Here is a 12,062-nt window from a genome sequence, read left to right on the forward strand (position 1 = left end):
CAGACAGAATGAGCCGTCTTCCAAATTCAGTGCTGAATTTTTAGGCAAAATTTAAGCACAATGCGTTAGTACCCAAAGTATATGCTGGGAATAACTTTCACCTACTACCGCACAAAATTTTAACTGAATATCTGTAAAATGGACCGAGTTGTAGCCATTTTTGTGTTTGTTAAGGTTGATTAGCTGTGGCAGCCATGTTGATTTGGACAAACTACAAAAGTTATTCAGTTGTAGGCACCTACCCAATAATTACTCCTGGAATGTTTCGTTAAAATCCATCCAGTAGTTCATGAGATATTTAGCTAACAGACAGACGATCATCACACATTCATGCACAAAGGCAAAAACATGCTTACCAGCTAAAGATGAATCAAATATTTGTTGTGGGGGTGGTGATGTTGTGTCCCTCCTGTGTGTTTGAGACACAGTGTGTAAGCCTGGGCAGTGTGGGTGTATTCCACTGAGGATATGATCTTGGTAATGTGATGAATAATTCCAGTTACAGGTTTTCATCCACCATGGGATCAAATACAGGTTTTGTGAGTGTGAGTGTGTGTGTGTGTGCGTGTGTGGGTGTGTTAGGGGATAAAGTGTAGTCCCTGCTGGAATGTTAGTGGGGGTCTTCAGAGGCTGCTCCTACAAAACAACTTGTATGGACTTTTTGGAACAGCAGACCCTGATGACACCAGGAGATCAATAAAAGCGGATTAATTGTGAAAATGAACACAACCAGGTCTTGTGTGAAATAAAAGTCATCGTCTTTATTTGGATTTCTCATGTTTGATCGATTTTAGGGAAACAAATGGTCATAAATTCGGCGAGCCCTTTCTCTCCTCCTCCTCCTCCTCCTCCTCCAAAGCGGCTGCGCTCAGACGCAGAAAGTGCGCAGGAGCCGAAGAGAAGAGAAGGAACCAGAGCAGCCAGAAGAACATCTGCTGGACCATCGAACAATGAGGGAACCAGTCGATGCTTAACTGACAGAAAAAGGGGGTAAAAAGCTGCCCCCCCCGCCCCCACCACCACCACCATCACTGAACAGAGCTTCAGCTTGGTGGTCCGTGTCGATGCGCGCAGCCCCTCGAAAATGACGACACCGGCGGGACGGTGATTTTCTCTTCCTCTATCTCTCTTTTTTTTTTTTTTTCTTCAAATCCTTTAATTTTTTTTTTCCTGCCATATGCTGGGAGTTTATCTTCGGACCACAAAAGGAAGGGGCCACTTCTCCCCAACCGGTGCGCGCAGGGAGCTTTCACGCGCATCGAATAATTACGCAGCGATATTCGCCTTGTTGCGGCGGCGCGGAGGAGATTTGTCAACTTCCCAGTGAAAACTTACTATGTGAGCACAGTTCTGGGAGCTCGAGCCTTCGCGGGCGATGCGCAACTGATAAAAGCTGTACAACCCGCGGCTGGCCGGCGCGTTTGGACACCTCCTCCTCCTGAGCGCCGCGTGATTTTTTTAATGCCTTTTATTTTTCTCCATCCATATGGCTTCCATCTTCATTCTTTGTGGACAACTCCTACATTATTGATATTTCATGGCTGGGCAGTGTAGCAGCAGCAGCGCGTGCCTAAAGAGGACAGAGCAAGACTAAACTAAAGGGGGGAGCGAAGACTTTTATGTCCAAACAGGAGACGTTGCGCACGAACACTGCAACGAGCACAACACGGCATCCTTTCGTCGCTCCCCCCGCTGCTGCCATCGTAGTATGTCTGCACTTCGAAAGAAATTTGGGGACGATTACCAGGTAGTGACCACCTCATCCAGCGGGTCTGGATTCAACCAGCCCCCCGCGGAGAAGAAGAAGAAGAGGCAGCGCTTCGTGGACAAGAACGGCCGGTGCAACGTTCAGCATGGGAACCTGGGGGGGGAGACCAGCAGGTACCTCTCGGACCTGTTCACAACACTGGTAGACTTGAAATGGCGCTGGAACCTGTTCATTTTCATCCTCACCTACACGGTGGCGTGGCTCTTCATGGCCTCCATGTGGTGGTTCATCGCCTACATCAGGGGGGACCTCAACAAAGCCCACAACGAGACGTACACTCCGTGCGTGGCCAACGTGTACAACTTCCCCTCAGCCTTCCTGTTCTTCATAGAGACCGAGGCCACGATTGGCTACGGCTACAGGTACATCACGGACAAATGTCCCGAGGGCATCATCCTCTTCCTGTTCCAGTCCATCCTCGGCTCCATCGTGGACGCCTTCCTGATCGGCTGCATGTTCATCAAGATGTCCCAGCCCAAGAAGAGGGCCGAGACGCTGATGTTCAGCGAGCACGCGGCCATCTCCATGCGCGATGGCAAACTCACGCTCATGTTCAGGGTGGGCAACTTGCGCAACAGCCATATGGTCTCTGCACAGATCCGCTGCAAACTGCTCAAAGTGAGTTGGGGTTGGTGAGTCTGGCTCTCCCATCAGAGTTAATGGTTTGAACCCTGACACAATTACAGACAAAGTTCTACTTGTGTCCACTGAACTGGACGCAGATTATTTAAAATGTACAAGAAAAAAAACAGTAAATCAAAAAAGAAGACGTGGATGAAATTACACATTGGAGTATTTGAAATAAATGTAATGATATAAATTTGTCTGTTCAAAAGTAAGGTGGAGGTTTGTTGCACGTGAGCTGCTGTCTCTCATTCGGTGAAACTATTTCTGCTAGAAATAAAACCATGAATTAGTCAATATGTGCCACAAAAACCATCATCCATCTCTGTTCATACCTTACAAGATGCACGAATCAGCTCAAATCAGGCAAAAAAAAAAAAAGTTTCAAAGAAACAAATATACTTATGTATTATTTTTAAGTGTTAAAGTTCAAAGGGTTTTTCAATATATTGTTATTTTTTTGTTAAACGAAAAGTTAAAAAAAACAACAAAAATATTTGGCATCGTATATCAGCCATGCATCAGTTGCCTTGATTTCTAAAGATTGGCATCAGAAAAACTTTCTACTCTCTGCTGTCCAACTTCTACTTTCAGAGGTCCAGTATCATTAATGTACAAAGCAGAAAACGCTAATTTTAGGATAAATTAAAAAAAAAGACATAAGTTCAAATGAGTTAACAATCATGTCCCTCCTTTAAAATGTTTTTACTTTAAGGTAAGTCAGCCTTTTAGTTCTATTTTATTATTATTTTGTCTTGCTTTCTCTTGTCACACGGCAGGTAAACTCAAATTCAGTTGACCAACTTGCTTGACAAATTATTTGATTTTATTATTTATTAAAATAATACATAAAAGTAAAGTTGAGTACAGAGATACATCATTGGCTATTTGGGTCCCGCACTCTACTGGAAACCAGAGCTATAAGGAAAAATAAAAGATTTCACAGACTTTGTCTTCACCGCGATATTTTAGTTTAGATTATGAAACTTCTAAGAAAAACTGGTTGGTAGATGAAGCGATGATGTTGAGATCATCTACGATGGGACAAAACCATTAAAAACTTTAAACACAGGCTGTAAAATCCTAAAATCTATCCCAAAACGGAAGCTGAGATCACCTTAATGTTTCCACCAGTTAAAACAGTTTGTAAGTCAGTGATGATTTTCTCAAACCAACTTTCAGAAGATATAGAAGTCCAAACAAGAGGGGGAGGTTTAGCTTCACCTTGTAAGTCATAATTGGGAGAACAATTAGAACAATAGACAGTTTATTTCACTATTTTCATACGCATCTTGCACACTAAGTGATTTTTCTGTCAGGCCTTTAGGACTTGGTTGCCTCCAAGCTGCACATAAATCTGCCTCACTCTTCTTCTCCCCATGCATCTCGCTCTTTATGCTTCTTTCAGTCTCGCCAAACGCCGGAAGGCGAGTTCCTTCCGCTGGATCAGCTGGAGCTGGACGTGGGGTTCAGCACCGGGGCGGATCAACTCTTTCTCGTCTCGCCGCTGACGATCTGCCATGTGATCGACACCAAAAGCCCCTTCTACGACCTCTCGCAGAGGTCCATGCAAACGGAGCAGTTTGAGATTGTGGTGATACTTGAAGGCATCGTGGAGACCACAGGCAAGTAATGTCTGGGAGGAAAAAAAACTTGTTTGTCTTGATGTTTTTGCTCTGGGCTACGTTCGTGATGTGTTTTTTTTTATATATGATATCGAGCTGCTTCATAGGATCTATTTGCTCGCACTCAGCTGAGCTCATTACTGAACTCTTAACTGCTTTTTATTGATTTTCATTGCTGTGGCGCACATGGTTAAACACATCGCAGCCGATATTAATGGCAGTGGAAGGATTTGATGCATTTTAAAGAGCTAGCCGGATTATTTTTGAGCCGATGTTGTCAAATACTTATGGATGTTGTGAACTTTCAGGCTTATAAAACAACTCTTTCTGCAAAGCAACGTACAGGCATAAAAAGAACACATTATATTAAATGTTGCAGTTTTCTATCGCTGTTAGCATAATTAGGATACACTATATTATAGATGAATTGCAAAAGTGTGGAGGTTTAGTTTTAGCCAGTGCAATATTCACATCTAGTTTTGTGAAAAAGTTGTTAAAGCCTTCAAAACATTAAAAACTGGCCCTTGTTTGGCTAACTGTTAGCCTAGCCACGATGAAGACTTTCGCCCATTTCTCCATACTTCATGCTCTGTGACTGACAGCCTGACTGTAACAGCTGATAAACTAGTAACTACTGATGATGATTTGACCAAATACTACCTCAAAACGATCTGAATCATGAAAAATGATGAGCTGTTGCTCTCAGAGGGCAGAATAATTTGCTTTTCTAGGGTCCCTTTGGAATTACGAAATTCCATTTCCACACGATGAGCCATGCCTGGAGTAAAATACTCCAACGTGGTCATTTTAAATTCAATCGTTTATTCGACACGGCTGATAAAGCGGCGTGGAGAGCTCCTCTTGGTGTTACGTTCAGAGCAGAGCAGCGGCTGTAATGGAGCCGATCAGAGAAAACAGCATATGGAGATGTGACAGGAAGGCGCAGACGGTAATTAGTGGAGACGCTCACATCCTGATAGATGCTCCTGATAGAGATTTATTGCAGTTTGATTAAACTTTTATTGTAGCTGAGTAATAACTAACATGCAGCATGACCCTCCGGCTCGGGGCATGCAGTATTTATGCAGGCTCGTTCTGCTGAGACCAGACATATTCAGAAAGTGGGAGAACATTATTAAATGAGATCAATTTATGACACTGTGAAGTGCAGCCGAGGAGCATCAGAACGTGCTCGGCTCAGCATTATTTCAGTTTATGACGAGAAAATTTAGTGAAAATTGATCAATATCTAGAGTTTTTATTCTATCTCCCACCGGCAAAGATGGACAATAATATTTTAGCCTATGTGCGCCTGACCTTTACCATGTTTTGAACCACTGGGCAAATTTTAATAAAACTTTTAGACTAATCAGTGGATTCTACAACTGATTAACCTTTGGAGTCAACTCAGTTCAAGATGGCTGTTACAGCTGATTGACCTTTGAAAGCACCAAAGTGGCTATAATTTTATCAATACTGTAGGTAGTGCTTTGGAAAAAAAGATTCCCAAACAGACCAAGGTGTAGTTCATCGGATTTATTTACAAAGATTTGGAGAGCAGTCCCAACAATTCACAGAACATGCAATTACAAGATTACACTGTTAACAGTGCTCTCATCCAGGTGAAACCCTGACCTGCTCTAACTCTCTCTGAACCAGTTAGTTTTATAGAATAATCCTCCTGTCCAGCCCTCAGCACCTCCCCCTCCAAGAACTCTGCCTGAAGACACATCACCATATCAATCTCATATCAATCAACCCTTGAGGATATCAAAAACAACATTCTGTTCCTCAACTAGTCACAGTAAGAGTGATTACATGGGCACAATCACAGTCAATAAATAGAACAGAGTATAATGTCTAACGCTCCGTTGATTACGTAGAAACAGATGATGCATGATGAATGCATGAAATACATTGTCTCAACATAGCAAAGAGTCATTCACAACACACACTGAGCGTAACATCTTGCAATAATATCGCATGAGATTGTACACATGGATATTTTTAAAGTTTTGGGCAGCGGGTGACATGCATTCTTTCAAGGAGTGCTATGGGTCTTTATTATTGTTCGAGTATGCTTGTTGTTGTGTGTGTTCAGCCTATTATCACATCTTACCTGCTGCTTTGTGCTTGTGACATTTAAAGCAAGAAAACATTCAGTTCGGGAATGCGATTTATTTATAATTAGCAGATATTTATAGTTCTGCATTGTCACAGGGGCACATGCAAGCTCGTCGTTCTCACCTTGGCTTTTCGAGATTCTTGCTCTCCCAGCAGCCGTAATTACGTTTTATATGTGGAAATGCTGATGTAGAAACAATCTATAGTTAAAAATTGATGTACAGTGAAAGTCTAAATCCTTAGTTGCTTTCATTTCTGGCCAATGTAACTCTGTTTCCATGGCAACCTCTCCTTGAGTATTCAGGGTTGCAGCAAATGCACTAAACTTAGGCTGTTTTTATTGTTATTATTATTTTCCACGGTATAGGAATCACAACAGAATCTGAGTAATGAATCGGGCAAACATGCGACGCTGAACACGAAATGAGATGACAGCGGCATCACCTGTTATTAAGGAGGATCCTCTCTGAAGAGTGAGAAGCACACAGAGGCGGTTCTGTACCATAAAGCTCCTGCCAGAACAGGTTTTTACAGCAGAGAGAGAATAAGATCAAATATTTATGAGGTTGCTCGGTGTTTACAAGCAAAAAAGAAAAGAGAGAAGCTGCCCAACTAACTGTGTTATACGTGGGGAAAAAAAAAGGCTCTCCCTGTAAATCAAGTTGAAATAGTCACCGCTGCACAGCACAGCTTCTCCAGCACCGGCTCGTCCTGCTGGATAGTAACAGACACAATTATGTTTTCTTTATTGGCAACTTTCTTCCTAAAGAAATCCCACACAAATATTTTGGACAGAAGTTCTCTTTTCACACATACAGAAAAGGAGGAGCTGTGATTTTTCCTTTAGCTGTAACCTCATAGACTGACTGAAAGGCAGGAGCTGATCATCGTTCTTTTTGAACAGGAGCACGAGGTGTTTGCCATCCTGATGACTAGCTAACGGTGCAATATTTTCATAGAAGGATGATTAAAAAAGGCCAGACAAGGCAGGACCCCAGTTGTAACATTTGACAAAAGGACTATCAGGGAAAAGGTTTGACTTTGCAACAGGGTGCGATTCAAAATATGTGTAGAGCTAAACTGCCACAGCCAAGTCTATGTTGATGTGATGAGAAGCTACGCCACCATTTTGCTAGGTGCTGTTATTTATGGGTGTCCAGCAGTGCTTTGTTATACTGATATTGTGCGCACTTATTTTACAATAATGATACAGTTTTGATATCTTGTGCAGCCCTACAGCCGACCATAATTATCAGAGTAAAAAAAAAATCCTAAACTCTGCCAAGGAGCACAGTGTGTTGCCATCATTATAATTATTGAGCCCAGCACTTCAAAACACTTCAAAGAATGTAGCAATATGTTTCATAGATGAGTTATATGTCATACTAGTTCACGAATCATTAAAAATGTGACCATTTCAGTTTTTGTCTGTCTTGTCTACTGTGTATGCTGAATGCTGTCAGAAAATAGTTCACAAATCCAGAAACATCTGTGCTGTGGTCATAAGTACCCCGATATATTACATATATATAATATATACATCGGATTTCACATCTGCCTTCATGATCCCCCAAACCCTGATGGATAAACTATTCACACTAAAACTAAGCCCCTCCATTTGCAACTGGGTACTAGACTTCTTAACAAACAGACCACAGTCAGTGAGGACCCACAACTTCTCCTCCTCTACCATAACCATCAGCACTGGCTCTCCTCAGGGATGTGTGTTGAGCCCCCTACTGTTTACTCTACTCATGTACGATTGTGCAGCTACCCATCCAGGCTGTCACAGTGTAAAGTTTGCAGATGATACAGCGGTGGTGGGATGCATCACAAATAATGATGAGTCCAATTACAGGCAGGAGGTGGAACACCTGAAGAGCTGGTGCAAAGAGAATAACCTTCACATCAATGTCAGAGTCAGAGTCAGAGTCAGAGTTTCTTTATTGTCATTCGCACCTCATGTGGTACATGTGGTGGAGCGAAATTATGTACACAGGGTCCCAGTTACATCCAACAATAAAATGTATAAGAAAAACAGTAATAACATCTAAGATATGAACTAAGAAAAACATCAACTAAATATACACTAAGCACTCATAACATAAAACATTGAACATCACCACAAACATGAACATGAGTCTGTGAGCAGATGTGCACGCATGAACACATCAACATTGAAACAGATCAGCAGCAACATGAAACAGATCAGCAGCAACATGATATGGTTTTTCACAGTGATTATTCTAGTTAGAGATTCATGAGTCTAACAGCCTCAGGGTAGAAGCTGTTCCTCAGTCTAGTGGTTCTACACTTAATGCTCCTGAAGTAGACAAAGGAGATGATTGTGGACTTCAGAAGGAACAAACACACCTACACCCCACTGAACATAAGAGGATCTGCAGTGGATGTGGTCTCCAGCTACAAGTACTTGGGTGTACACATGAATGACAACCTCAGCTGAAGCAACAACACCACCAGCCTGATCAAGAAAGCTCATCAGAGACACTACTTCTTCAGGCGGCTGAGACGAGCTGGTCTGGGAAGCTCAGTCCTCACCTCCTTCTACATGTGTGCAGTGGAGAGCGTCCTGTGCTCCTGCATCAATGTGTGGCATGGAGGCTGCACAGCTGCAGAAAGAAAAGCTCTGCAGAGAGTGGTGAAGGCTGCACAGAAGTCTGTTGGAGTCAGACTCCCCACCATCACAGACTTCTACACCTCCAAATGCAGGAAGAGGGCCACCTGCATCATGAAGGACCCCACTCACCCAGCACACACACTTTTTGCCCCGCTCCCCTCAGGCAGGAGGTTGAGGAGCATTAAGTGTAGAACCACTAGACTGAGGAACAGCTTCTACCCTGAGGCTTTTAGACTCTTGAATCTCTAACCAGAATAATCACTGTGACAAAATCACATCATGAAGCTGCTGATCTGTTTCATGTTGCTGTATTCATGTGTGCTCATCTGCTTACACAGACTCATGTTCATGTTTATGCTGATGTTTGACGTAATGTTTTTATGCTATTAGTGCTTAGTGTATATTTAGTTGCAGTTTTTCTTAGTTCATATCTTAGATGTTATTACTGTTTTTCTTTTACATTTTATTGTTAGATGTAACTGGGACTCTGTGTACATAATTTTGCTTCACCACATGTACCACATGTGGCCCATCCATCCATCCATCCATCCATTTTCTTTACCCGCTTATTCCATTTTGGGTCACGGGGGTCGCTGGTGCCCATGTCCAGCAATCACTGTGCGAGGGGCGGGGTACACCCTGGACGGGTCGTAAGTCCATCACAGGGCCACATAGAGACAAACGAGACAAACAACCATTTTCTCTCTCACTCACACCTAGGGACAATTTAGAGTTACCAATCAGCCTAACATGCATGTTTTTGGGCTGTGGGAGGAAACCGGAGCACCCGGATAAAACCCACGCATGCACGGAGAGAACATGCGAACTCCACCCAGAAAGGCCCCTGGACCGGGGTTTGAACCAGGGACCTGCTCGCTGAGAGGCAGCAGCTCTACCAGTTGTGCCACCGTGCTGCACCACATGTGGTGTGAATGACAATAAAGAATCTCTGACTCTCTGACTCAGACTCTAATATTACCTCTGTAATAGCATCTAGCAGGCATTATGTAGGTAGTACCTTCTAGAAACATGAGTAGCACTATGAATTTATCCAGTTTCAGCACTTTTTCTTCAGCCCAGGATCAAAACACACTTACAGCTGGTATGAGTGTTTATTACCCTTGTCTTGTATTATAAAAAAAAATCCTGTTGCATTAATAAATTATGCTTTTTTTTCTGTTTCTAGTCATGTTTATTGAAAGCTACTTATACACTGAGAGAGTGCTACATCCAAAACAAGTGAAGGGAATAAGCATATTGCTCCTGCTAACGCTTGACGGGGCATGGTGGCTCAAAATATTCAAGGATTCAAGTATTCAAGGTTCTTTCTTACACACACACCACATGTGGTACATATGGTGGAACAAAATTGTGCACACAGTGTCCCAGTTACATCCAACAAAAGTTTAAAATGTAAAAGAAAAAACATTAATAAGATCTAAGATATGAACTAAAAAAATGTTAACTAGAAATATGCTAAGCACTAGTAGCATAAAAACAATATGCCGAACAGCAGCACAAACTTGAGTCTGTGTGAGCAGGTGAGTACAAATAACACAGCAACATGAAACAGATCAGCAGCTTCATGATGTGATTTTTTTTCACAGTGATTATTCTGGTTAGGGATTCATGAGTCTAACAGTCTCAGGGTAGAAGCTGTTCCTCAGTCTAGTGGTTCTACACTTAATGCTCCTCAACCTCCTGCCTGAGGGCAGAGGGACAAAAAGTGTGTGTGCTGGGTGAGTGGGGTCCTTCATGATGCAGGTGGATCTCTTCCTGCATCTGGAGGTGTAGATGTCTGTGATGGTGGGGAGACTGAACAGACTTCTGTGCAGCCTTCACCACTCTCTGCAGAGCTTTTCTTTCTGCAGCTGTGCAGCCTCCATGCAACACATTGATGCTGGAGCACAGGATGCTCTCCACTGCACACCTGTAGAAGGAGGTGAGGACTGAGCTTCCCAGTCCAACTCGTCTCAGCCGCCTGAAGAAGTAGAGTCTTTGATGAGCTTTCTTGATCAGGCTGGTGGTGTTGTTGCTTCAGCTGAGGTTGTCATTCATGTGTACACCCAAGTACTTCTACTTGGAAACCACTTCCACCTCAGATCCTCCTATATATTTTTGTGTGGGTGGGGGGTGGGGTGGGGGGTATAGATGTGTTTGTTCTGTCTGAAGTCCACAACCATCTCTTTTGTCTTCTTCACATTGATGTGAAGGTTATTCTTCTTGCACCAGCTCTCCAGGTGTTCCACCTCTTGCCTGTAGCTGGACTCATCATTGTTTGTGATGCATCCCACCGCCACTGTATCATCTGCAAACTTTACAATACGACAGCCTGGATGGGTTGGTGCGCAGTCATACGTGAGCAGATTGAACAGGAGAGGGCTCAGCACACAGCCCTGGGGGGAGCCAGTGCTGAGGGTTATGGTGGAGGAGGAGAAGTTGTGGATCCTAACAGACTGTGGTCTGTGTGTTAAGAAGTCCAGGACCCAGTTCCAAATGGAGGGGCTTAGTCCTAGTGTGAGTAGTTTGTCCATCAGGGTCTGGGGGATCATGGTGTTGAAGGCAGATGTGAAGTCCACAAAGAACATACGAATGTAAGAGCCCTTCTGCTCCAGGTGGATGAGAGCAGTGTGGACCAGAGGAGATGGCATCTTCTGTTGGTATGCACACGTTTATAGGTACAGTATATATGCACATTGTGCACAATACAGTATATTTTTATTTAAGTAAAATATGGATTTTTCTTTGTTTTTGGTTTAATGATAAAGCATACAGAACACAAAAAGCATTATTAATGTGTGGCTCTGATATGTAAACTGTACAGGGTGATACATGTAGCACCTGAAAAAATGGCATCCAAAATTTTGTCTAGCGCCGTCAGTGGCCAGTCCAGTGTTTCTGTATTTTGTGGTCTGTCCCAGTTTAACACGCTGCTTGGCACACTAAACTTTACAGCTGTGCTTGAACCAAAGAACATCTCAGTAGGTCTTAAAATGAGGTAATTACATCGTCATCAAGAAGATGAGGTGTGTGCAAAAGTTCACTCCACAGTTCAGAACCACCTTTAGCAGCAGAAACATTATCATCTTCAAATTGACCTCTCACGTTGATGCAGATGAATTATTGCTCAGTTTTCTTCCCAGTGTGTCACTTCGTCGAGGTTTTGATGGAATTTGTTTGTGCGCAGCTCTTTTTAAATCTTAATTGTGGTCCTGACTTTAACTGCACCACCTTTATTACTGTCCACCACTGAAAGGCAGATAGCTTGAGTCTGCTCTTGTGT

The 12,062-nt window shown here is 43.0% G+C and overlaps 1 protein-coding gene across 1 annotated transcript in view; it reads left to right on the forward strand.

Annotated features, from left to right (window-relative positions):
- The first annotated feature begins 1,516 nt into the window (after positions 1–1,516).
- kcnj3a (potassium inwardly rectifying channel subfamily J member 3a) overlaps positions 1,517–12,062 on the forward strand; it is a 45,395-nt gene continuing 34,849 nt past the window's right edge. The window contains exons 1-2 of the mRNA XM_037686933.1: positions 1,517–2,386; positions 3,801–4,017. Coding sequence (XP_037542861.1) covers positions 1,709–2,386; positions 3,801–4,017 — 895 coding nt within the window. The 5' untranslated portion in view covers positions 1,517–1,708. The remainder of the gene's footprint in view (positions 2,387–3,800; positions 4,018–12,062) is intronic.

Source organism: Nematolebias whitei, chromosome 13 (genome assembly GCF_014905685.2).
Source record: "Nematolebias whitei isolate Nwh7 chromosome 13, NemWhi1, whole genome shotgun sequence".
Taxonomy (NCBI): domain Eukaryota; kingdom Metazoa; phylum Chordata; class Actinopteri; order Cyprinodontiformes; family Rivulidae; genus Nematolebias; species Nematolebias whitei.